This window comes from Podarcis vaucheri, assembly GCF_965113315.1.
Source record: "Podarcis vaucheri genome assembly, chromosome: 6".
Classification (NCBI taxonomy): Eukaryota; Metazoa; Chordata; class Lepidosauria; order Squamata; family Lacertidae; genus Podarcis; species Podarcis vaucheri.
In genome coordinates this window covers 67,432,765-67,455,214 of record NC_138764.1, presented here as the reverse complement: position 1 = coordinate 67,455,214, position 22,450 = coordinate 67,432,765, and the positions used below count along the sequence as shown (strand labels likewise).

General features: G+C 42.2%; 1 protein-coding gene across 4 annotated transcripts; it reads left to right on the top strand.

Annotated features, from left to right (window-relative positions):
* The first annotated feature begins 5,032 nt into the window (after positions 1-5,032).
* LOC309533796 (specifically androgen-regulated gene protein) lies at positions 5,033-22,178 on the top strand. Of its 4 annotated transcripts, none has more exons than XM_082225379.1 (4): positions 5,033-5,092; positions 16,038-16,194; positions 19,055-19,229; positions 19,901-22,178. In XM_082225379.1, exons 2-4 carry the CDS (start codon positions 16,081-16,083, stop codon positions 21,313-21,315), a joined length of 1,704 nt encoding a protein of 567 aa, XP_082081505.1. In that variant the 5' UTR covers positions 5,033-5,092; positions 16,038-16,080; the 3' UTR covers positions 21,316-22,178. The 4 variants fall into 4 exon arrangements, with proteins under 4 accessions (XP_082081505.1, XP_082081503.1, XP_082081504.1 ...); XM_082225377.1 differs by having other exon boundaries at positions 5,076-5,198; XM_082225378.1 differs by lacking the exon at positions 5,033-5,092 and adding an exon at positions 5,262-5,403.
* The last annotated feature ends 272 nt before the right edge of the window (positions 22,179-22,450 follow it).

Sequence of the window (22,450 nt, the reverse complement as noted above, 5' to 3'; positions counted from 1 at the left end):
GTCGCAGACGACTCTGGGGTTGCGGCGCTCATCTCACTTTACAGGCCGAGGGAGCCGGCGTTTGTCTGCATACAGTTTTTCCGGGTCATGTGGCCAGCATGACTAAACCGCTTCTGACACAACAGGACACTGACGAGTGCCAGAGCGCATGGAAACACCATTTACGGTACCTTCCCACCGGAACGGTATCTATTTACTTGCACTTTTTGGCGTGCTTTTGAACTGCTAGGTTGGCAGGAGCTGGGACCGACCAACGGGAGCTCACCCAGTCGCAGGGATTCGGACGACTGTCCTTCTGATTGGCAAGCCCAAGACGCTCAGTGGTTTAGACCACAGCGCCACCTGCATCCCTATGGTGTCCTTTAGCTGTTCCTAATTCTGAATGAAGCTGGTGTGATGTGAACAGCTAGGTAGCAAAGTGCCATGGAACTCACTAAAAAGCCCATTGTGCTGTAAAGCACTAATGTGAACGCACCCGGAATTCAACAAAGAAGAGACCATAAAGTTCAGCACTTAATAGACAGCACATTAAATTCTATGCTGAGAACAAATCTTAGAAGTTGAAGCCCCACTTGAGGAGTGAAGCTGCGTAGCTGTGTAACCATGAAGATGCTCGTGAGCAGGGGTGGAGTCTGGTATTTCGAATTTCAGCATTGTGCTGTGCAAGGCCAAAATTCAGCGCCCGCTGCCCCTCGCCTTCCATTCTGCTCAATTGACCATGTTGTAGTTGCAACACCCCTGCAGTGTTGCATGCAACGCCCATGTCCAGTGCAGTAGAACCGACTGAGCTTCCCTAAATCTGTCTCTGTCATGAGAGGGTCTGAGAAACTGCTGTTACGAGAGTTATTTGCTATGCAGTTTCTTGCTTTTAGGCTTCATTTAACAAATTTGGAAAATACATTCTATACCCATAGTTGAAAATTGGTATATTCAAGGACTGCTATATGTTCTGGATTAAAATGGCGTCCTGGATTAAAATTCTTGTAGCTTTTACTAAAAAGCTCAACAATTTCGGTGGGTTTTCTAAAAGCTCAGCAAACTTTACTTTTTGAAATACGGCATCCCTAGTGTAGACTATATTTTATACCTGTCTGTTAAATAATGAGTTATATATAATTCAGTGAGACTTGGCTGCCTTTTTCCTAGAATTTTTCAAAATTAGACCTTAATCTTCTATTGGGATCTTACCAACATTTCTTTGTTCAAATATCCATTCCCCTTTGCTCTGTTTTATGTTTTAAAGTCTCTTGCCCTTTTCCGAAAAATGTGGAATTGAGAAGAGTAAATGTTGAATTGATAAGTACCATAGCTTATCTTTTCTTCACTCTACTAATCAAATCTTTGTCAATCTGTAAAATTAAATAAATCATAGTTGCTGGGCAATTTGTTCTCATTATTGGACTACAGTAGGCTCCCAGTATTTGTATAGTGGTCATTTGCTACATTTTAGCTGTGTTTTATCTACAATTTTTATTATGTACACCACTGAGAGAGTTCTGTGTTTAAGCAGTCCATAAATCTTTATAAACAGCCAATGGAAGGATGACAATAATTTTTGGATTGTAGATCTCATGCTCAGGTTGAATTCTTGCATATGCCTGGTGCTGGGGAAATGTTTGTAAAGCACAGCCCAAGCTTGATTCATGAGCAATTTGTGAAAGAACCAGCCTCTTCAGCTTTTCCTGTTGCCGATTTGTAAAGCACGCCATGTTAAATCACCTAGGACAATAAATCTGATGAACTAATATATTTTAAGCCACATCCTAGAAGGAACTAATTAATAGGTAGGAACATATTAGAGTCAAAGCTATGAGTTTCGCTTTTGAAGGTGTCACTAGCAAACTATGCAGAAGAGCGACATGCCAAATGAAGGTGGTGCCTCCCAGTGAAATGTATGAGGCAAAAGAAAGGCACTTGTGCATCTGAAAATATAGGCAGCTTATTGCCATCTCTGAAGTAGACCAGCAGCCTTGAGAGCACGACAAAGAAAGGTTGTGTTCCATTCATTAATTGGTTGGTGGGATGGGAGGTTGCAAAGTTGATATTGCCACCATTCTTACTCTCTGATGTGTTCTGAAGTGGGTGGGGTGGGGGAGGGACAGCAAACGAGAGAAGGAGAAACAGAAATAACCTGTAAACTCTCTCTCTCTCTCTCTCTCTCTCTCTCTCTCTCTCTCTCTATATATATATATATATATATATGAACTAATCATAGGACTGCTAAACTGGACTTCATTGAGACTTCATTTGGTTTGTATTTTGGGTTGGAAATACAGTACTTGGTTTCCTAATATTTGCAATACCAGGACTGTTTATGCAGAGGTAAATCCCACATAGTTCAGTGGGTTACTGGGTTTGCTCTCAGCAAAGTGCATATAGGAATGCAAGTCTGGTCATTTTACTCCAATTCTGAAGGCCCACTGGTGCCACTATTTTCTTAAGCCACAAGAATTCTGCCACTGTTGCTGCAATTGGGTTTCCTGCTTCTGCTGCACATATTCATATGTATAAACGGCTATCTCATCACTAGAGACTGGTTCACCAGCCAAGAGCATAGCAGCAGGCACTTTTGCTCACTTAGGATATACATAAAGGTAAAGGGACCCCTGACCATTAGGTCCAGTCGTGGACAACTCTGGGGTTGCGGTGCTTATCTTGCTTTATTGGCCGAGGGAGCCAGCGTACAGCTTCCGGGTCATGTGGCCAGCATGACTAAGCCACTTCTGGCAAACCAGAGCAGTGCACGGAAACACTGTTTACCTTCCCGCTGGAGCGGTACCTATTTATCTACTTGCACTTTGTGCTTTTGAACTGCTAAGTTGGCAGGAGCAGGGACCAAGCAACGGGAGTTCACCCATCGTGGGGATTTGAACCTGCCAACCTTCTGATCAGCAAGCCACCCGCGTCCCTAAGTCTACATAGGGTGTACATAGGATAAGTGTACATAGGGTGTACTTATTCCCATGCTAGGAGCCTATGAACACTTTCTTCCTTGGGAGTAAGACTCCAGTGATGGCTATGTATTTTAGAATGCATACTGGAACTACTGGTATGTCCTTGAATTTTCTGTACTATACAAGGGGTATTCTGGAGATGGATTGATGTAGAAAGTGTTTCCTGAGGGTAGGAAGTTTAAATTCCACTAATCTAGAGCAAGCCTAAAATTTCCCAATTACTATTATTATTTCCCATTTATACGATGCCAGCCTTTCATGGGTTAGGTGTAGGAACAGCCAGGTGTCGCTGCATATAATAGCAACCCATTTATCTGAACAAGTTCTAGCATCAGCCAAGAAACTTCTGATGGATCAGAAATGAAAATAAGACTTCATATCCATGCATATTTACATGGTGATAAGCCTGAGTCTGTTTTGGGCAATGACTCTGGTCAGACCTCACCTGGAGTACTGTGTCCAGTTCTGGGCACCACAGTTCAAGAAGGACACTGACAAACTGAAACGTGTCCAGAGGAGGGCAACCAAAATGGTCAAAGGCCTGGAAATGATGCCTTATGAGGAACGGCTAAGGGAGCTGGGCATGTTTAGCCTGGAGAAGAGGAGGTTAAGGGGTGATATGATAGCCATGTTCAAATGTATAAAAGGATGTCACATAGAGGAGGGAGAAAGGTTGTTTTCTGCTGCTCCAGAGAAGCGGACACGGAGCAATGGATCCAAACTACAAGAAAGAAGATTCCACCTAAAGATTAGGAAGAACTTCCTGACAGTAAGAGCTGTTCGACAGTGGAATTTGCTGCCAAGGAGTGTCGTGGAGTCTCCTCCTTTGGAGGTCTTTAAGCAGAGGCTTGACAACCATATGTCAGGAGTGCTCTGATGGTGTTTCCTGCTTGGCAGGGGGTTGGACTTGATGGCCCTTGTGGTCTCTTCCAACGCTATGATTCTATGATTCTATTCTATGACTATCCACTCTAAGGCCTGCAGATGCACTTCTGTATCCTTCGTTTTTCCCTGCCTCATTCTAGCAGCTGGTACTTGTGGATCACAGATTCAGTTCCCACATCTGCAGTCTGTTCACAGAGGGAGGTCCATTTCTCTTTTCATTAGTTTTCATGGTTGTAAAGGGGTAGCGATGATGCTAACATATAGGTGTAAAGGTCGTGCTCTATGGAAAGCTGGTTTCAGGCACTTGGCCCATTGGCACATTAACTCTGCATTACAAAAATGTCTGTGAGACATGAAGGCTGACAACAACTCCACTGTGTTGGAATTCCTTACAGACAACCATAGTGCTTGGAGACTGATAGGTTGTGAGTGTGTAGCACACACCAGAGGATAAATGAGTACAGAGAGAAGAAATGCCATGGTGCATCTGCAGCAGCACAACCGGATGCCTTCATCTGCCCCAGCTGCAACAAAACATGTCTTGCCTGCATTGGTCTCTACAGCCGCAGCAGGTGCTGTAACTCTCCCAACGGTTTGACTTCACCCCCAAAGGCACACTCCTCCATTGTCTCCCGAGACAGACGGATGCCAACAATGAGATAGGGGAAGCTTGGCTAAACTGAGAACGTTAGAAGAAATAAAACGAATAACACACACTGCTGGATCTAAGCCAGATAGCTGATGGAAAGTGACCCACGTCTACAACTCCATTCTCCAGAGTTATTGACTGTCCTCTGCCTGCATTTTTGAGCAATTGGTAGGGGAAGAAAAGCAGTAGGAATATAGCCTTAACAAAGACGGGAAAGCCAAGGGGCTTCAAAGAATGAAGCAATGCACCCCACGCCATATGTGGGCTTCTGATTTTTTTTTTGCCACCCCCCTTTTTCAGAGGAAGAGAAAACTCATATCCTACAGTTCCCCCTGAATGGGAAATATAACCTGTGACATTTTAGCTGCAAACGATTCATCTTCAGAAAATGCAGATTAAAAATAAACATTTACCTGTTTTGCTTCATTCCTGGCTGCCAAAGTTTAGAACTGGGGAAAAAGTGGTTGGCCGAGAGCTCTGTAATCCCGCCTTCCCCTCCTTTTGGTAACAGCTGGAATGAGGAGTTTGAAGGAGGATGCATGATTGGTTGAGAGTCAGAAGTAGGGTGGAGTGAGGAAGACAGAGGAGGAATTTACCTGTCTAGGTAAGTCAGTAGGAGGTCAAGAAGAGAACAGAGAAGGTGGTATAGCCTGTTTGGTCCTGTCATTTCATAGCAGAGTAGCTGGAATTGTTTTTATTTCCTAGTAAAGGTGAGTTAAACTCTAACTAAACTATGTTTGCTTAGGCGGAAAAGGAGTGTTCCTGGATTTAGATACAAATAGCCGACCAGATAGCTGGCTTGTCCAGTCTTGCTTATACGCTTCCCCTGTTTCGTGCTATCTTTCTTGCCGTTGTTCCTACTGAAATCTTTGGGCTCGTAAAGGATTATGGAAAGTCTCGAGTTTCCTAGTGAAGGTAATCCATGCATGTTGCAAACCTTTCCTGATAGCTTTTAGGGGGAATTCTGTTGGTCGCTTAGTTGCTTTTAAAATGACTTTTAATCTGTAAATCTGTGAATGACAAATGTTTGTCTCTTTCATGGCTTCTGTTCAGGCTTATTAACAATGAAAATATATAGTAAGAAAAGCAGCTTCCTTTCAAAAAATCTGGAAGATGCAACCAAGCATAAATGTTCTCTCTCTATATCATATAATATATATTATATATATAATTATCACACTTATGGGAAAATAAGCTTACTTTAAGTTTTGCAATCATTTAAATTATTTTAATAAATCTTCAGAGACTTGGATGGAAATTGTTTTTAACATGAGATGGGGGTGGAAATGTGCTCCTTATCAGTTAAATGCAGGTAAACATGCAGAACGATGCCTGCTTGTAATTTGAAACTGGAAAACTAGGATTGTGCAGCTCTGGTACTGTAAGGGTAATGATTAAAGAGTCTTTTGTGTAGGTAGAAGTGGATGGGTCTCCAGGGTCAAGGTGCTTGTGCATGTATGTTTGACACGTTCTGTCTCTTATTCTGATGTGGTTTGGCCAATGGGATGCAGAATAGCATTAGTCCATGCAGATGCATTCAAAGTAGCATTTATTTTATTTTTAGTGAACTGGCAACTCTCTTTAATTCTGTTGGTTTTTAATACATAAGAATACATGTCACCAAAGCTTATTTAAAAACAAAATCTAAATTCTTCAATGGAGTCACTGAGTTTCATTTGCAGGGTATTCTTGGGCAATGTATCAGTCAGTCAGCTAAGCTCTGTGTGCTAGATTAAAAACTGGAGCAAGCCTATAACCCCCAAGAAAATACTATAAAAGAAATTAAAGTAACCTCTACTTGAGGGGACCATGAAATGATCTAACAGGGAAAAGAGATAGTAATTGACTCTTGGTATTTGTCCCGATGCATGCTAAATTCCAACAATGTGCACTGCTTCATCTGGCTGATTGATTGATTGTTTAACGTCATTTGTGACAATAAACCATATTTATAATGCCCCTTGGTGGAAGGACTTTACCTTCCAGATTGTAGGACCTAGTACTTAATCTTCTTATAGTTTAAAAAGCAACTAGTTATAGAGGAGACCATCTGATCTTGTAGACCCAAGTATTTTGCCTCTGTCTAAAAAGTAATCAGCAGTACTACATGTACCGAGGGCTCTTTGTTTCTAATGCCTATGATATAAAATAGCAGTGGGGAATGTCTGCTCCATGACATAATTTGGCCCACGAGAGTCCCAGTTTGGCCAGTGAGGACCTTCCCCACAAACGATGTCATAGGTGATGTCAGTGCGGGACAGATGCAGTTGCAGCTACAAAGGCACAATTGAAAACTTGAAGGGATAGATGCTGTCAGGGAGTCCCGCTAGGATCGGATCCAGCAGGTAGTTCCTCATTGGGAACTCCAATGGGGCTTGTCTTCTCAGTTTGCAAGAAGCAATTTGGATTCAAATCCATATTCCTACCCCCTTTAAATTGAGGTGGTAGTGGGTACAGCTGCCTCACTCATTGCTTCCCTTCTGAGAGCTGGCTGTTGCCCATTCCCTCTGCTCCCTCCACAGTGTTGGTACCCGTTTCACTACATGGTGGTAAACATATGTTTTGTGGGCCCAGAGCCTACAGGGACTCCACTGTAGCTGAAGGTCAAGAATCGAAAATGCCTGCCTCCTTCAGTTGGCTCATATATGATATGCGTTGTTGATATTGTTTCACACCACCCTAATCTCCGAGTGGGGCAAGATTACAGGGATTCTAGGTGCTTACCCAGGGGTTATGTTTCCTTTTGGGAATGAGGCATAGCGGAGACTGTGGTGCCTTTATGATATATGGTTTATTTGCACATGTACACAACCTGAGCCTATCATAGCATCAACACCCAAAAGGATCTTGTTTCTCCCATATCCACAGCCTTGGATTCAAACAGACATCAAACATTGCACACACTCTCTCTCTCCTCCCAGCTTGCTGCTTGAAATCTGGCCCACATCACTGCAACTCAACTCTAAACTCAATTGCCCCTTTCCTTTGTTTTCCCCTTAATGGCCCATCACCCAGGCTATCACCTCATCTAGCTGGCCTGGCTTATGTTTTAACACTTGCTGGATCAAGGGGTTACAAGGGGTTACAAGGATCTCACCTACAGCCTATTTCCTCTCCCTCAAACTCATAACAATATCAGGTATTGGGCACACCCTGGTTTCATTTCCTTAAGAATAAGTGGCAATGCAGCAAGAAAACATTTTACTGCTGTGTCCTATGTTCATAATCGCTATCAGTGAACTGTGGCTTCAGGTTGTGAGTTAATATTTAATATCTCAGATTTTAGAGCTTTAACTACACCTTTGTTAGCTTCTAAAGCCTTTTGAATATCTAGGCTCTGGATTACTCAACTGTCCTTCCAGGTTCAGCTGCTTAATTGTGATGCTAGGGATCAAAATTTTAAGTAGTAATATACAGTCTTGGGCAAGTTAGGTTGTAATTTTCTTGGCTGCTTATTCAGTGCACCAAACCCTTTAATATCATATTGGACACATGTTTGTTCCTTTTAGTAACAGAAGTCAGAAGACTGCTTTTTACACATCTTCTTTTGTGATTATTGTTGATCCAATGTGATGAGAGTCTCCCCCCCCCCTACATTTTCTTACTATGAGGCATCCTCCTAATGAAATAACTCTGCAGGACTGGTCCACTCAGGAGGCAAGGTGAGGCAATTGTCTTAGGCGACAGGATCCACAGGGGCAGCAGATCCAGATGTAGATGTTTATTTCCCCCCTTGTTCCTGATGTAGACTTTCACTCACCCATTCTTCCCTGGGGGAAGGGGTGGTGGTGCCATTTTGTAGTTCACCTCAGGTGCTAAAATGTATTGGGCCAGCCCTGTAACTCTCTTGTCATGGTTGCCTCCTTATACACTTGAAAGTAAATGGTATAATTGATGGCTATGAAAAACTGTTTCACAAAACAACAGTGTTCATCCTGTTAAAGCAAAGGTAAGGTGTATGTGTATCTGTGCCTGAGCAACTTTCCTTTTGTCCATACTGAACATTCTGCACTGATGATGGTGGTGTTGCTAAATACCTGTTAGTCACTCTCTTATCCAACTTCGTCACAAATACTGTGTACTGGAACACAAGCAGAGTACCGTATTTTTCCATCTATAAGATTCCCCCATGTATAAGACACCCCCTATTTGGGGGGACTCAGATTGAAGAAAATGGGGGGGGGGAGAAGATGTATCCGTGTATAAGATGCCCCCTAATTTTTGACATTATTTTTAAGGGGAAAAAATCTAGTCTTATACACAGAAAAATACGGTAACTCGAGTGGAGAAATTGCTGTCTTTGATAGGAGGCCGTGGGATTTTGTCTTGATTTAATCTCTGTGTACAATGCCGTGATGTGAATGAACCCTGTTGCTGGATTTTGTAAGACACAAGATAGCTTATTTCCCCCAAGCAGAGTTCATAAAGGTCCTTCCTAACCTAAGGAAGATGAGATGGGAAGTGAGGCAGGGACTGCTCCCTTTCTAGATTGTTGCTTATGTATGTGGCATCAAGGGCATGGCCAAGGCTGAGGAATAATGGAAGGCATTCAGTCTCCCATGTGAAAACTGTAAATATTATGATTGGCACACGTGCACCGCAATCTTTGAGAGTTTCCTGTTTATTATATAAGATGATTCGCTGACGTGATAGCACCCTTGATCACGCTGATTTTTGCAGTTTGAATGAACACACCCTGTGATGTTCTAGCGCCTTTTTACGAATGGAACTGACATGCCTGCATTTTGAAAAGAAGCTTTTCAGTGCTGCTGAGCTTTAAATACTAGTTATCCTTGTTAAGAGGGAGTAGTCTTCCCATCTCTTGCTGGATGACTTTACAGAATGTGACAGGCAGAGGGGTGGAGCTGGAAACATGTCTTTCTGGTTAGAAAGCTTGTGACCACATCCTCACAAGGCAGAATGGCTTCATGTGTACTGAATGAAGCATGGGGAGGGAGTGGTGGGAAAAGATGGGTGACACTCTTGGCTTCTGCCACTGATTTTGTAGCATAGTCTTAGGCAAGTCCAGTAGCTGCTTCAACAGAAGCTGTAGGGTGCCTCTCACATAGCTTGGCTGTTGGATCATGGCTTGGATCTGTAGCTTGAAGATTCAAATCTGACCTTGCGGATCAGCCTGGAGGTTCACACACAAAGAGACTCAGTGTCTATGGACTAGGGCTTATGTCTATTTATTTTGGAAGGACAGAAGGCAGAGGGGATTGGGTGCGAGTCAAGCATCAGGGTGAAACATGAATGGCTTCAGTGTGTAGAGTTGCCTTAGTATGTAACTCTAAACTTTTTGAGGGGGAAGCTGGGGAACATGAGGGCTGTGGCCAGGGCTGTTTGACATAAAACAATATGGGGCAGAGGGCTTCAAGGTTAATCAGAGGTGTGCTTTCCCCTTTCTGTAGGATTTGCATTAGGACCAAACTAGGATTAAAAGGCTTTAAATGTGTTTGGTGAAGGTTTGTAAATCATAGCTTTGAAGCAATTCTGATTAGGTGTAATCACAGTTGGCTCTGTCGCAGCAAACTGTGAAGGAGGAGACAATATATGAGAAGAGGGAGCATACCAGCACGTGGTGAATTCGAGTCTCAAGACTGTGGGAAATATAAGACAGTATGTGACATAGAGGATGATGCCATGAGGCTGTATTGAGGTTGATGTGAATATAGCCATTGTATTTCTATGGTTGTATTATTTCCTGTCCAATCAGGTCTTTGTTAGTATAAGTTAAGCTAAATGACTGGGACTGGAAAGGCATTCACTTAGCTATGAAGCACACTTGGTGGGTGATCTTATCACAGGCTAACGTCACAGGGTTGTTGTGAGGATAAAGTATAGCCAAACCACATACTCAAGCTCCCTGGAGGAAAAGCAGTATATAAGGAAGTGTTTATACACACCATAAAAGAAAAAGTCTATTTAAAAAATGAGGACGTGCACTCGGAAGTGTGGGACAACAATAACTCAAAGTGAAGTTTTATGAACTGCGCAAACAAATTGGAATGAAGGCTCAATAAACAGCGGATGTTGTATCACCTTGAGGCAAACTTTGCACAAATTTCACATGAACCGATGAATGTTCTGATTTGTAAATGCCACCTGTCCATCATACCCCTACCCCCTCAGTTGCCCTTTAATATGATTTTGAAGCTTTAATACGATTTTGAAGCTTAGCTGGGGTGTAGTCAATATTGCCTTTTGTAACCGGTGTAGAATTTCCGGACATGCCCTAAATTCCACACACTGCAGTCAGCTTAATCCCCCACTAGTCCCCTATGTATCAACCTCTGTTTTAAAACAGCTGTAGTTTTCATCCGGGCCTCACATTGGTAGTTCCACCACCCTCAGAAATTTGTGCGTGGTGGCCTGGGAGAGGGCACTTTTGGTGGCCACCACAAAGTTTTGGAATTCCCTCCCCACAGAGGTGTATCTGACACATTCCTTATGTAGTCTCCATTGTACCTTGGCCTCTGGTACGTGACCTGAGATAAATATGAGATATATATTATTAGGATCCACCCTATTATTGTGACTATAATTTGTTTTTAATTGTTTTTAATATTGTATTTTTAAATTGCTGTAATCCTCCCTGGAACCTTACGGTGACAGGTGGGTAAGGAATCAGACATATGTTGTTGCTGTTAATTTTATATCAGTGGCACCAGAGCAGCTGGCCTCTTTCAGTGACCTCTTGTATATGTGTGTAGGGATGAGGGATGGGGAAGAAAGTCATTTCAGTGTACGCTTAAATGTGAATCTAGTTGGTTAGAGTGTGATGCTGATTACATCAAGGTTTCAGCTTTGATCCCCATATGGGACAAGCTGCATGTTCCTCCAGTGCAGGGGGGGTTGGACTAGATGATCCTTGGGGTCCCTTCCAACTCTACAATTCCATAATTGTACCTAATTTATATTTCACCAAAACAAAATGTGAACCAAAAGTCAACTTTCTTTCAAAAGATTCAGAATTTTGCATATATTATGGGGAAATGTACATGAAAACGCTCACAATAATGAAAACAACATACAAAAATACATTCCGTTAGGTAAAATTGCTTACAAAAGTGTGCACATTGGGCAAAATGTGGAATAAAATGCTAATGAATACTTCTAAGATTTTTTTTATTTTTTTTTAATCACAGTCAGGTGTGAAAATGTGATGGACTGAACTTAACACTGGAAAAATGCAAATCTTAAACTGGCAGATTTCTCCATCCCTAGTAGGGGTGAAAGACACCTGCTTAGATTTCCTCCAACTCATCCCACACCACTCATTGTGCACTACAGTGGTGCCCCGCAAGACGAATGCCTCGCAAGACGGAAAACTCGCTAGACGAAAGAGTTTTCCGTTTTGGAGGTGCTTCGCAAAATGAATCTCCTATGGGCTTGCTTCGCAAGACGACAATGTCTTGCGAGTTCCTGCGGTTTTTCCCCTCCCCCCTTTTTCTAAGCCATTAAGCCGCTTATTAGCTGATCCGATAAGCCGATAAGCCGCTAAAAGCCGCTAATAGCGCTAATCCGCTAATCCGTCAATGGGCTTGCTTCGCAAGACGAAAAAACCGCTAGACGAAGAGAATCACAGAACGGATTCTTTTCGTCTTGCGAGGCACCACTGTATAGCTTTAAAGCGGGAACATGGGAAGGGGCTGTCTGGATGGGCCTTTTCTAAAAGACCCCTGTCCTACCATATGTGTGTGGCCTGTCCCTTTAAGGCATTCTCCTTCACATAAGGAATGTGAGGTATGTGCCAGGTAGGGAAATGCACACCCTGGCCTCTGCCCTAAGTAAATAGGCAGGTTGCCCATAGAGCCTGTGACAACCTTGCATTATTTAAAGTTAATCTGTGACTTTGCAGCGTTGCTGGTTCATAGGCAGAGTCAGCATTAGTAGTAATAATAAAGGGATATGATATTGTGAAATGTCATCCTTTGCTCTCCTTGTCATTCCGAAGGAATGTGCTCCTGTGCAAAGAAAGCTGGTGCTTTAATGCAGTGCATTTCCTGCATGCAGGTCTTCTGATGTCCTGAGGCTGAACTTCTATAGGCTTGGAGAAACATAGAGCCTTTCTTTCATTACAAGGGTTACATCCGGTCATAGGGATAGATTCAACGACATAGCTGCGCTAGTGGGAGCAATGAGCTCCACTGATGCAACAGGGATTTCTTCCTCTCCTCCCTCCACTCGCACCCCCAACCCAGTCAGCGGGGGGGGGGGGTGGCATTGGGAGAACATCTAGAACAGCATGTGGTGGTGGATGAAGATAGGAGGAGTGTATTCTGTCTGGCAAGCAAAATGTCTACAGTTTGGTGAAGCATTGGTCTCGGCTAATGCCTTCTCTCTTGACTGAGAGAGGTACCGTAACTCGAAACGGTCTCTTCTACCATTTAAGGCACACAAGCTAGAAGCTGTGTACAGGAGGAAGTGGTCTTAAACTCCAAGATGAGAACTCATTTCAGAGGTAGCTTCTGTGGGGACTTCAGCAGGGTCTTCAACAATCCAGAGTAAGATTCCATCTCTATAGCCAGATATATGTGGGCATGGGCCATTTCTGCAGTGCTTGTTGGGGTTTGAGAACGTGCAGCAAGCCTTAACCAGCAGAGAACAGGAGGGGGATGTGCTGGAAGGGGCAGGACTTGCTAGCCTCCCCGCCCCCTCCTCTTATTACATAAAGAAAGAGAACCCCTTAAAAAGGCTTGGGATTGATCCAATTCTGAACTGAAACAGCAACAGGAATGTATAAAAATCTGCTTAAAAGCAGAAAGAGAAACTGATTTTGTCAACATGGCATTTCCAAATGATGTTGGGATTTGTGACAGCAATGGATGTGCAAGAAGTGCTATAAGAAAAACCTTACGAAAGAGCAAATTGCTTTTAATAGCTATTCTTGTTGTATGAGTCTTGTTTTGTTCCAGCTAGTCTTGTTTTTATACTTTGTTTACCTGCTAGTTTTTTAACATTGTGAGTCACTTTTTGTGAAATATGTGACATGACTTAAAAATACTTACCATGTAGTTTGGAAAAATGTTTGTTCACTGTGTATTTGGACACCTCCTTAAGATATTGTAACCACATTTTGCATAATGATTCCTGAGATCAAAGAGCAGGTTTTCGTCTGTGTTCAAGTACATTTAGATAGCATTTTGAATCAAGATGGTAGACTGAACTGATTTTTTAACCACTGATTTCAAAACCTTTCTGATATGCTAGTTTTATATTGGTGATCACTTTAAGGGTTAAGGTGGACATGGGCCAACTTCTGCATGTGCATGCTTGTTTGTTGTCATCCACACGAGTGCTTTCAAAACCTCTTACTATTTTCTGTCTGCACTAGTAGGTGGTGTTTGATTGGATGTATTCACAATATTGTGTTGGTGTTCCCTGCTCTCAGTTAGTACTTCCTAACTCATCACAGGTTCTGGAAACCTGAGGTCCATTGTGGGCATGTATGCAGGTATTTACTTACCCATGCACACACTTCATAAATTTCTGAAATACAAGTTTTCCAGTGTGCCAAATTTGTACAAAAGGCACTATTTTTTAAATGTATGTGTTGCTCCAAGCCAGGAAACCTGAAGTCTGTTGTGGATATTTGCACAGATATTTGTTACCTGTTGTACATGTGCACGTTTTAATTTTTTATATACAGGTTTTCTGATGTACCAGATGTGCACAAAACAGTGAATGCCACCGCCGCCCCTTCAGTAATGTGTGTGGCTCCAAGTCAAGCAAGGATTTGGAGACAGTGGCATGAAAGATGGTCACTTCCTTGCCTTTATTTCCTTTCCCACCTCTTGTACCTGAAAGGACAAGTTTTATTTTTATTTTTAATACAGCTGTTTCAAGCAAAAGCACTTCTGGCCAAAATAACTGTTTTTTTAAAAAAACATACTGTTAAAATGTGAATGTGCCTTCAGCAGCTTTTCTTTGGGCAGATGGAAACAAAATGGAAGTAGGAAGTGTGGCAGGCAGCACCCAGTGAAATGTCACCAGTCATGTAAAACAACCTGCCCACACAATGCACTTCACTGGATCCACAGTCTGGTCACATACTATTTTAACTTGTATTTTCTTTCTTTACTGGATTATCCATTGATTAGGAAAATTCAAATTTAGTGGGAAAAGGTGTGGGCTGCCATTTGGATAAGGAGGCATCATATAGACAATGCAAAAATAATAATAATTAGAGACAAAATGAGCTGCAAATACACATTAAACACTGGTGTGAACCAATCCTTAGAATTCCCAAGCAATGCTGGGCACAAGGTTGCTAGTAATAAATCACAATTCTGCCCAGAGTATTTATTTTTATTTATTCCTGAAAGGTAGGGTGTGTGAGTGAGAGCTATGCATAGACAGAAGTGGGTTTAAAATGCCTGCAACTTTTATCAGTTGTGCGCAAAACATTTTGCCTTGATTTTTTCAAAAAACTATTATGTTAAAAGTACAGTGTATAGGAATTTTAACCCGCTGCAGTTGTAAGGTGTTTAATTTTGTTTGTTTGCTTTATTTGCTGATTCTTTTTGTATTTTTGTATTAGTATTGTTTATTTTGATTGGCTGCCCTTCAGCAACAGGTCCCAGAACAGGTTACAACAATTTAAAAGTTGATGTTAAAAAAGTTAACATAGATCACTGCCACAGCGATAGGGTAGGTCTTAAAAACACACCTCAGATGTCAAAAGCCAAGGCAAAGATTATTACTGTATATGAATAAAGAACAGCCCAGCGACGACAAGCAGACCAGTAGTGATTGTTTGTGGGGTGTGGAAAAGCAGAGCAGGGTAACAACTGCAATATCACATATCTTTTTCCTCAGTAGGAAGGAAGCCTCATTTATTTCAAGGGAGTTACTTCTAAGTAACATATACTGAACCAAGCCCATTTTGTTTTATTCTATAAAGGCAGCACACTGAATGAATGAAATAATGTGGGCATGGGGAAAGTGCTTTAACAAACACACCCCAGTATCCTCTTCTTCTTAGCTTCTGATTTTTCCTGCTGCTCTAGGAGGGGCCCCTCTTGAGTCCCAGGCGTGGGCATCAATATTTCTTCCTCCAGTTGCTTAGCAACAGTGAAGAAGTGTCCTTAGCAACAGTGCTGCCTGCTGAGTCACATTTTCTGCTCTAATTTTCTTCATAAATGTCTGATTGACATACTTATGCTACTAAAAAAGGATGAAAGCTGGGGTGGGGGGGTTGGCCACCCACAAACTCCTACCCCTTCTACCTGTTTGTTGGTGGCCCTGAGGACACTGCTTCCAATAATTGATTGATTATAGCAATGTATCATAGTGAAGGGAAAGTACCACTAAGTCAAGTGTACTGACTTTATTGGATCCCAAGGCTTGTGAATTTGGGCATTGCTTTATATCTTGTTGTAAGCTGCCATGTGTGTAAAAGCAGCAAGGTATAAATGAGTTGAAATCCTTGAAAAATGATATTCATATGCAGCAACCGGCAGGATTTCTGCAGCAGTAATCTGTTTTTGAGTATGTTCTGAAGTTGTGATATATGTTTATGGCTTCTTCTTATGTTTCCTCTCCAGAGTTCCTCAGTCATACTTACTGCTCCCTTGCCTGACTAGTGATATGCCTAAAAAGGATTTGTGGATAAGGACAGCTGACCCAGAACCCAGAGCAATTGTTCACAGTGCAGGCAGTTGTGACAGTATGATCAGCAACGACTCCAGCTTGTCTGGAAAGGTATATTAATTTAATTCAATTTATTTTTCTGTTCCACATAATTTCAGAACGTTCAGACAGGTCTATGGCCCTAAATAAAATATCCAACTGCTAAAACATTTAAGAAATATAAAAGATAAAGCACCATCTTAACCTTGGGCTAAAGTTTTCAACTAAAATTTTTAAAAAATCAGAATTACTTGCAATCTAGGGCTTTGTATTGTAGAGATGGGGAACCTGTAGTTGCACTACAACTACCATAATCTCTGATACGCTGAATTAGGCTGATGGGATACACAGGGATAAGCATATTGTTTGGGGCAACTAATTTTTGAGGCAAGTGTTTGACTTGATTGTCACTTAGGTCACTTCCTTGTGTGCTGTTTCTAGGCAGGGGTCTGTGCTTTCATGCTCAGTGACCGAGTCCTTTTCTATTTCCCCCAGCACTTTCTCTGTGAAAACCTGTTCTTTACCGCTGAATTGAAGCAAACAGAAATCCACAGAAAACCCAAATTGCCACTTGTTTCAATGCAGCATAAATAGCAGGTTTTCCTTGAGAAAGCAACGGGAGGGGGGCGGAAATTAAAGCGCTCAGACAGAGCTTGCAAGCATGAACATGTACAGTGGTGCCTCGCAAGACGAAAAGAATCTGTTCTGTGATTCTCTTCGTCTAGTGGTTTTTTTCCGTCTTGCGAAGCAAGCCCATTGAAGGATTAGCGGATTAGCGCTATTAGTGGCTTTTAGAGGCTTTTAGCGGCTTATCTGCTGATCGGATCAGCTGATAAGCGGCTTAGCGGCTTAGGAAAAGGGGGGAAGGGAAAAAAACCCAGCAGGAACTCGCAAGACATTGTCGTCTTGCGAAGCAAGCCCATAGGAGATTCGTTTTGCGAAGCACCTCCAAAACGGAAAACCCTTTCTTCTAGCGAGTTTTCCGTCTTGCGAGGCATTCGTCTTGCGGGGCACCACTGTACTTAGAAAGCACTGTGTGGATGAGCCCTTGGTGTTAAATTATTTGAGTGATGGTCATGAATGTATGAACTTGCCCTTAGGATGTGAGGCTTCTCCAAGCACCTATGTGAAGGAGTTTCCCTCAGTCAACCTGCTGAGAATATTAAAATTTGAATGACAACTGAATGGCGGTACTTCCACTAGAAATGTTTTGGAGCTGCTGTAGTTGCAGTTTCCCAATGCCTAGTCCATTGAAGAATAATAATAATGCCATATTGAAGAGATGGTGATGGAGAGTGCACTGTGGTGAGCCTTAGCCAAGTTTGTGTAAATGCAAACTTCTGTGATATGTTTCACTAAAGTTTAACACAGCTTCACTCCAAGTTTAGCACTGTCATTCTGTGGGGTGGAGTGGATTTCTGTCTAGTGAGTGATGAGACCAGGTAAACTATTTCCTGTCTGACTTGAAGCTTACTAGATATTTGCTAACTGTAATTTGTAGAGATTTACTAACCACAAATTACCATAGCTGTCAACATTTCCTTTTTTTTAAGGGAAATTCCCTTATTCCGAATAGGATTCCTTGCAAGAAAAGGGAAAAGTTGACAGCTATGTAAATTACAGTTCTGAATTGAACTTCCATTCCTTCTGTTGCACACTAGAAGTGAACTTGTGCATTTAATTAATAACGATGAGCAGGGTAGTTCAATTATTGTGGGGCCTCTACCTTGTCGTCGTAATAAACCTGTACCTTGCAAAAACTCCCACATGGCCTCATCCTAGAAAAAGCAAGGGAATCCAACTCTTCCTACGTCAGATTTTTATCTTATTACCATTTGGGTATATCAGCTGGGACATTGACATTAAATAATTGACAGTTGGAACTCAACTTGTAATATCTATGCTTGAAAATTACTGAAAGCAGACAAATCCTGTGAATCTTGGAATCTGGCAGATGTAATTTATGCATTCATTTTGGCCATTGGACTATTGACCCAAATATCTTGTGGCCACATTCAGTCTTTCTGTCTGAAGTCTTTGAGAATGGGAGTGGTGGTTGCAGAAAATTCATGGTCTATTTTGATCAGAAGGTTGGTGGTTCGAAACCCCACGATGGGGTGAGCTCCCGTTGTTCAGTCCCTGCTCCTGTCCACCTAGCAGTTCGAAAGCATGTCAAAGTGCAAGTAGATAAATAGGTACCACTGCTGTGGGAAGGTAAATGGCATTTCCGTACGCTGCTCTGGTTCGCCAGAAGCGGCTTAGTTATGCTGTCCACATGACCCGGAAGCTGTACGCCGGCTCCCTCGGCCAGTAAAGCGAGATGAGCGCCACAACCCCAGAGTCGTCCGCGACTGGACCTAATGGTCAGGGGTCCCTTTACCTTTACCTTAAACAGGGCTGCCTTCAGATGTCTCCTAAAAGTCTGGTAGTTGTTTTTTCCTTTGACGTCTGGTGGGTGGGTGTTCCACAGGGTGGGTGCCACTACCGAGAAGACCCTCTGCCTGGTTCCCTGTAACCTCACTTATCGCACTGAGGGAACTGCCAGATGGCCCTCAGTGCTGGATCTCAGGCTATGGGAGTGGGGACGCTCCTTCAGGTATACTGGACTGAGGCCATTTAGGGTTTTAAAGGTCAGCACCAACACTTTGAATTGTGCCTAGAAACATATTGGGAACCAATGTGGGTCTTTCTTATGTGGTCTCAGCGGGAGAACAAAAAAAGGAGAACAATAATGGTGGTGTTGACCTTGGTTATAAAGATTAGGTAGTGCTCCTTTGTAGGCTTACTGACAGACCAAATTCTTGCAAATTCACTGCAGTAATTAAGTCTTTATGGAAGGTAATAAATTTGAGATGAGGATAATTCTTTTTGAGCTTTTATGTCTCCTTGTTCATGTTGCTCAGGGTTTTGTTTTTTGTTTTTTGTCTTGAAGAGTGACAGTGGCTATGACTATCTATCAGTGGCGGAGAAAGAATGTCTTATGTTCCTTGAAGAAACACTAGATTCTCTGGATACTGAAGGAGACAGCGGAGTTTCTACTGATGAGGCAGAGACAGCTGAGTCTTCTAAGCAACCACGGACGTGGCCTATGAGAGATGTTCCTAAAGGTAAGCTGAGTTCTCTTGTGATTCTTTAACAGGAATATTTCAGCTGAAGCATCATTCCTGGCTCAGTCTAGGTGGTGGTGAGGAAACAAAGCACAGAACTAGTTTCAGAACTGTAGAGTTCCGTGTGGAAAAAGTGTTTCACATGCATGTTCTATTAAGAGCACAAAATTTAGGGGTAGATCTAGTAGCTTGGATGCTAAAAAGCACACATTCATTTTAGCTCCTTTGAACAACTAAAAGTAGCCATAATGACCTTGAGTTATCGCTTTAGGTTGGTAACTTAAAGTATTATGGTTCAAGGCAATGCACTTATGCTGTGGAAAAACCAAAGACATTTCCTAACCTCTAAATCCAATTCCAGTTTGGTTACAAGCACACATCCCCACCATAGAAACAGACAGACAGACAGACAGACAGACAGACATATTCTCTGTTACTCCTTGAGCTTTTAATCTAATAAATAACATGTGTGGGATTTGTTAAAATATCACTTTGATACAGTTAGTATTTTGTTTTTAATTCATCCTTTTGTGGTAAGGCAAATAATTTAAGGACTTGGGTTTGCTCTTCTCCTCTTTCTCTTTGTTGAGGTTTTGTGATAGTAAGATTGTAAGAACAATACTTACTTCTCCTTCTTTTGTTCCTTTTTATCCCCACTCCCAATATTGTAGAGCTGGATCATGAAAATCTAGGAAAGCGCAACAAAATTGAACCAAAGAGCAAAAAATGCCTTTCTGGCTCTGTTCCTGTTGTCACCCCAAATCCAGGTCACCATATCTTTCCAAGGAACATCAGCGTAAAAAGTGCTCCCAAGGATTCCCTTGCTGAAGCAACAGGGTCTAATGTTGCTGATTCTCTGAAATGCCAGACTTCATGGGGGTCTCCTAAGCACGAGCCAGCGGACATACCAAATGACAAGCCTAAAATGAGCTCCCAGTTAAGGCCATCTAACTTGGAATCTATAGTCATCCCACCCCCTGAACCTTTCCAGGACCAGCGGAGGAGTCATCCTAGAAGTGGGCAAGAGCCAAGTGGGACACCTCACTATGAAAATAAGAGGAATGTTGATGTAGTGGAGGGATATGGGGCTGCAGCTACCCAGACGGAACTTTCACTAGATAAGATGGGGGTAGCAATTGGGAAAGAAGCCATTCTGAAACCTCTCTCTCCTAAAAGTAGCAAGAAGATTTCTGAACAAATTACTGCTGCTCAAGAAAATTATCAAAAACCTACACTGGAAGAACCTGCCCTAGATCCCAACTTCAAGCAAGGTCCTCCCACTGCCCCCAAACCCAGGAAACTGCCTCCCAATATTATCCTTAAAACCAGCAAAGGTAATGCTGTGTCACTCAATGTGGATCCCAGTCACAAGATAAAGGTTCTGGCTCCATCAAACGGCAGGCCCAGAGCTGCAACTGGTGATTTTTCCATGGAAAAAGTTCATTCAATCCAAAATGAACAGGGGAGAGCCAGGAGAGAAGCTCTTAAGAAACTGGGTCTCCCACTAGATCAAGAAAAAGATCCCGATGATCATGTGATCAAAACCACACCTTACTCAATTCCAAGAGAAACTCCCAGGACAAGCAGCAGGGAGAATGTAAATATGGATAATGTCACCTCTGATAAGAAGTCTGATGAACAGCACAACCAGGTTGGTGGGAAAGAAATCTACCCAGTGGATATCAACCTTGCAGCTGTCAAGCAAGTCAATGTCAAATCCAAAACACTTGAGCGTTCAGGTGTCGGTTTGAGCAGTTGCATCTCTTCTGGGAGCGAGGACCAGAATATTAAGAACAGTGGTTCACTTGGCAAAATGTCGTTTTTTGACAAAATCACTCCAAACTTTCTTCGCAGTAGCCGGCCACGCCCAGCTTCCCTTGGCACGGGGAAAGACTTTGTGGATCTGAAGGAAAACAAAATGCATAATGCTGAGTTGGAAAAAAGCGACAAACGACGATCTTATCCACTTCAGCCCCCCTCTAAGCTGCCCAGGCCACCATGTGTCAGTGTAAAGATCACCCCTAAGGGGGCCACAGAGGAGCATAGAAAGGAGGCTTTGAAAAAACTTGGTCTATTGAAGGAGTAAGCCAAATCATTTGATTAGTACAAAAACTGTGTGTTCAGTTGTGGATAATGAGTAAACTTGCTTGCTCCCTCCGCTTCTTCAGCTAAAATGGGAGGAATTGCAGCATAGGATGAAGGTCTTGTCTAGTCTGTAGACATTCTTGATGGATTAACCAGCACTGGCTTCAGCTGTCTGCACGAGAACTAACACTTCTGTAGAGGAGGATTAATTCTGCCATTTACATCTGCCACCACCTTTATAGGATCTTAGGGTGTTGTATATAGTGTATAAAAGTATGATTATGCATGTATGTATGTATGTATGAATGAATGAATGTATGACTATGTAATAAGTATGTGGTTAACTGGAAGGGGGAACTCTCAAAAATCTAAGTTGTAATTACTATGCCAAACTATGAACTCATGGGTCTTGTAACATGACGACAGCCATATGGCTAGAAATCTTTGGTTAAGATTGAGTTGCAATAATGTTTTTTGGTTCCTTTTTAAAACTCTGGGCCTGATAATCTGCTGCACACAGTGTAGCTGGTGGAATCAGGAGGCCTGTTTATATCCACTGAGATGACGCATGCGCTAGATATTTAATAAACTGGCAAGAATGCATTGGATATGAATCTTAAGTGTCAAGTTCATGAATGATAAGAAGTACTTGCCAATTCACCTCCAACATGTCTTCAAAATGACTGGCTAGAATTTGATTAAAAGCAAACGAATACTAGAACTAGAATTGATCTGGTTGATGGTAGTTTGTTGTATCTGCTTATGTGAACAAATTACTATTGTATGCTCATTGAAAATCATGCGGTATTCTAGAAGGAAAATTGCATTAAAAATTGAAAAATAAACTATTTTATATGGAGGAAACTTTGGATTTTATTTGGTTAGTAAAACATGTTAAAATAGTAAAGTGGAGTAGGGAGAACTGGTCTGTGGGAAACACAAAATTTAACCATAACCTTGAAAGTAAGCATAGTTGCATAAAATCACTGCTATCTCTGGAAAGGTTTGTGGCTCAAACATTACAGGTTCTTTAATAATAATGAGCTGAAGTTAAACCTACTGTATTTAGCACCACAGTATTAGAGCAAGTGACCCTTTCCCACCAACTCATCTGTTGAGGAACCCCAGCATACAGT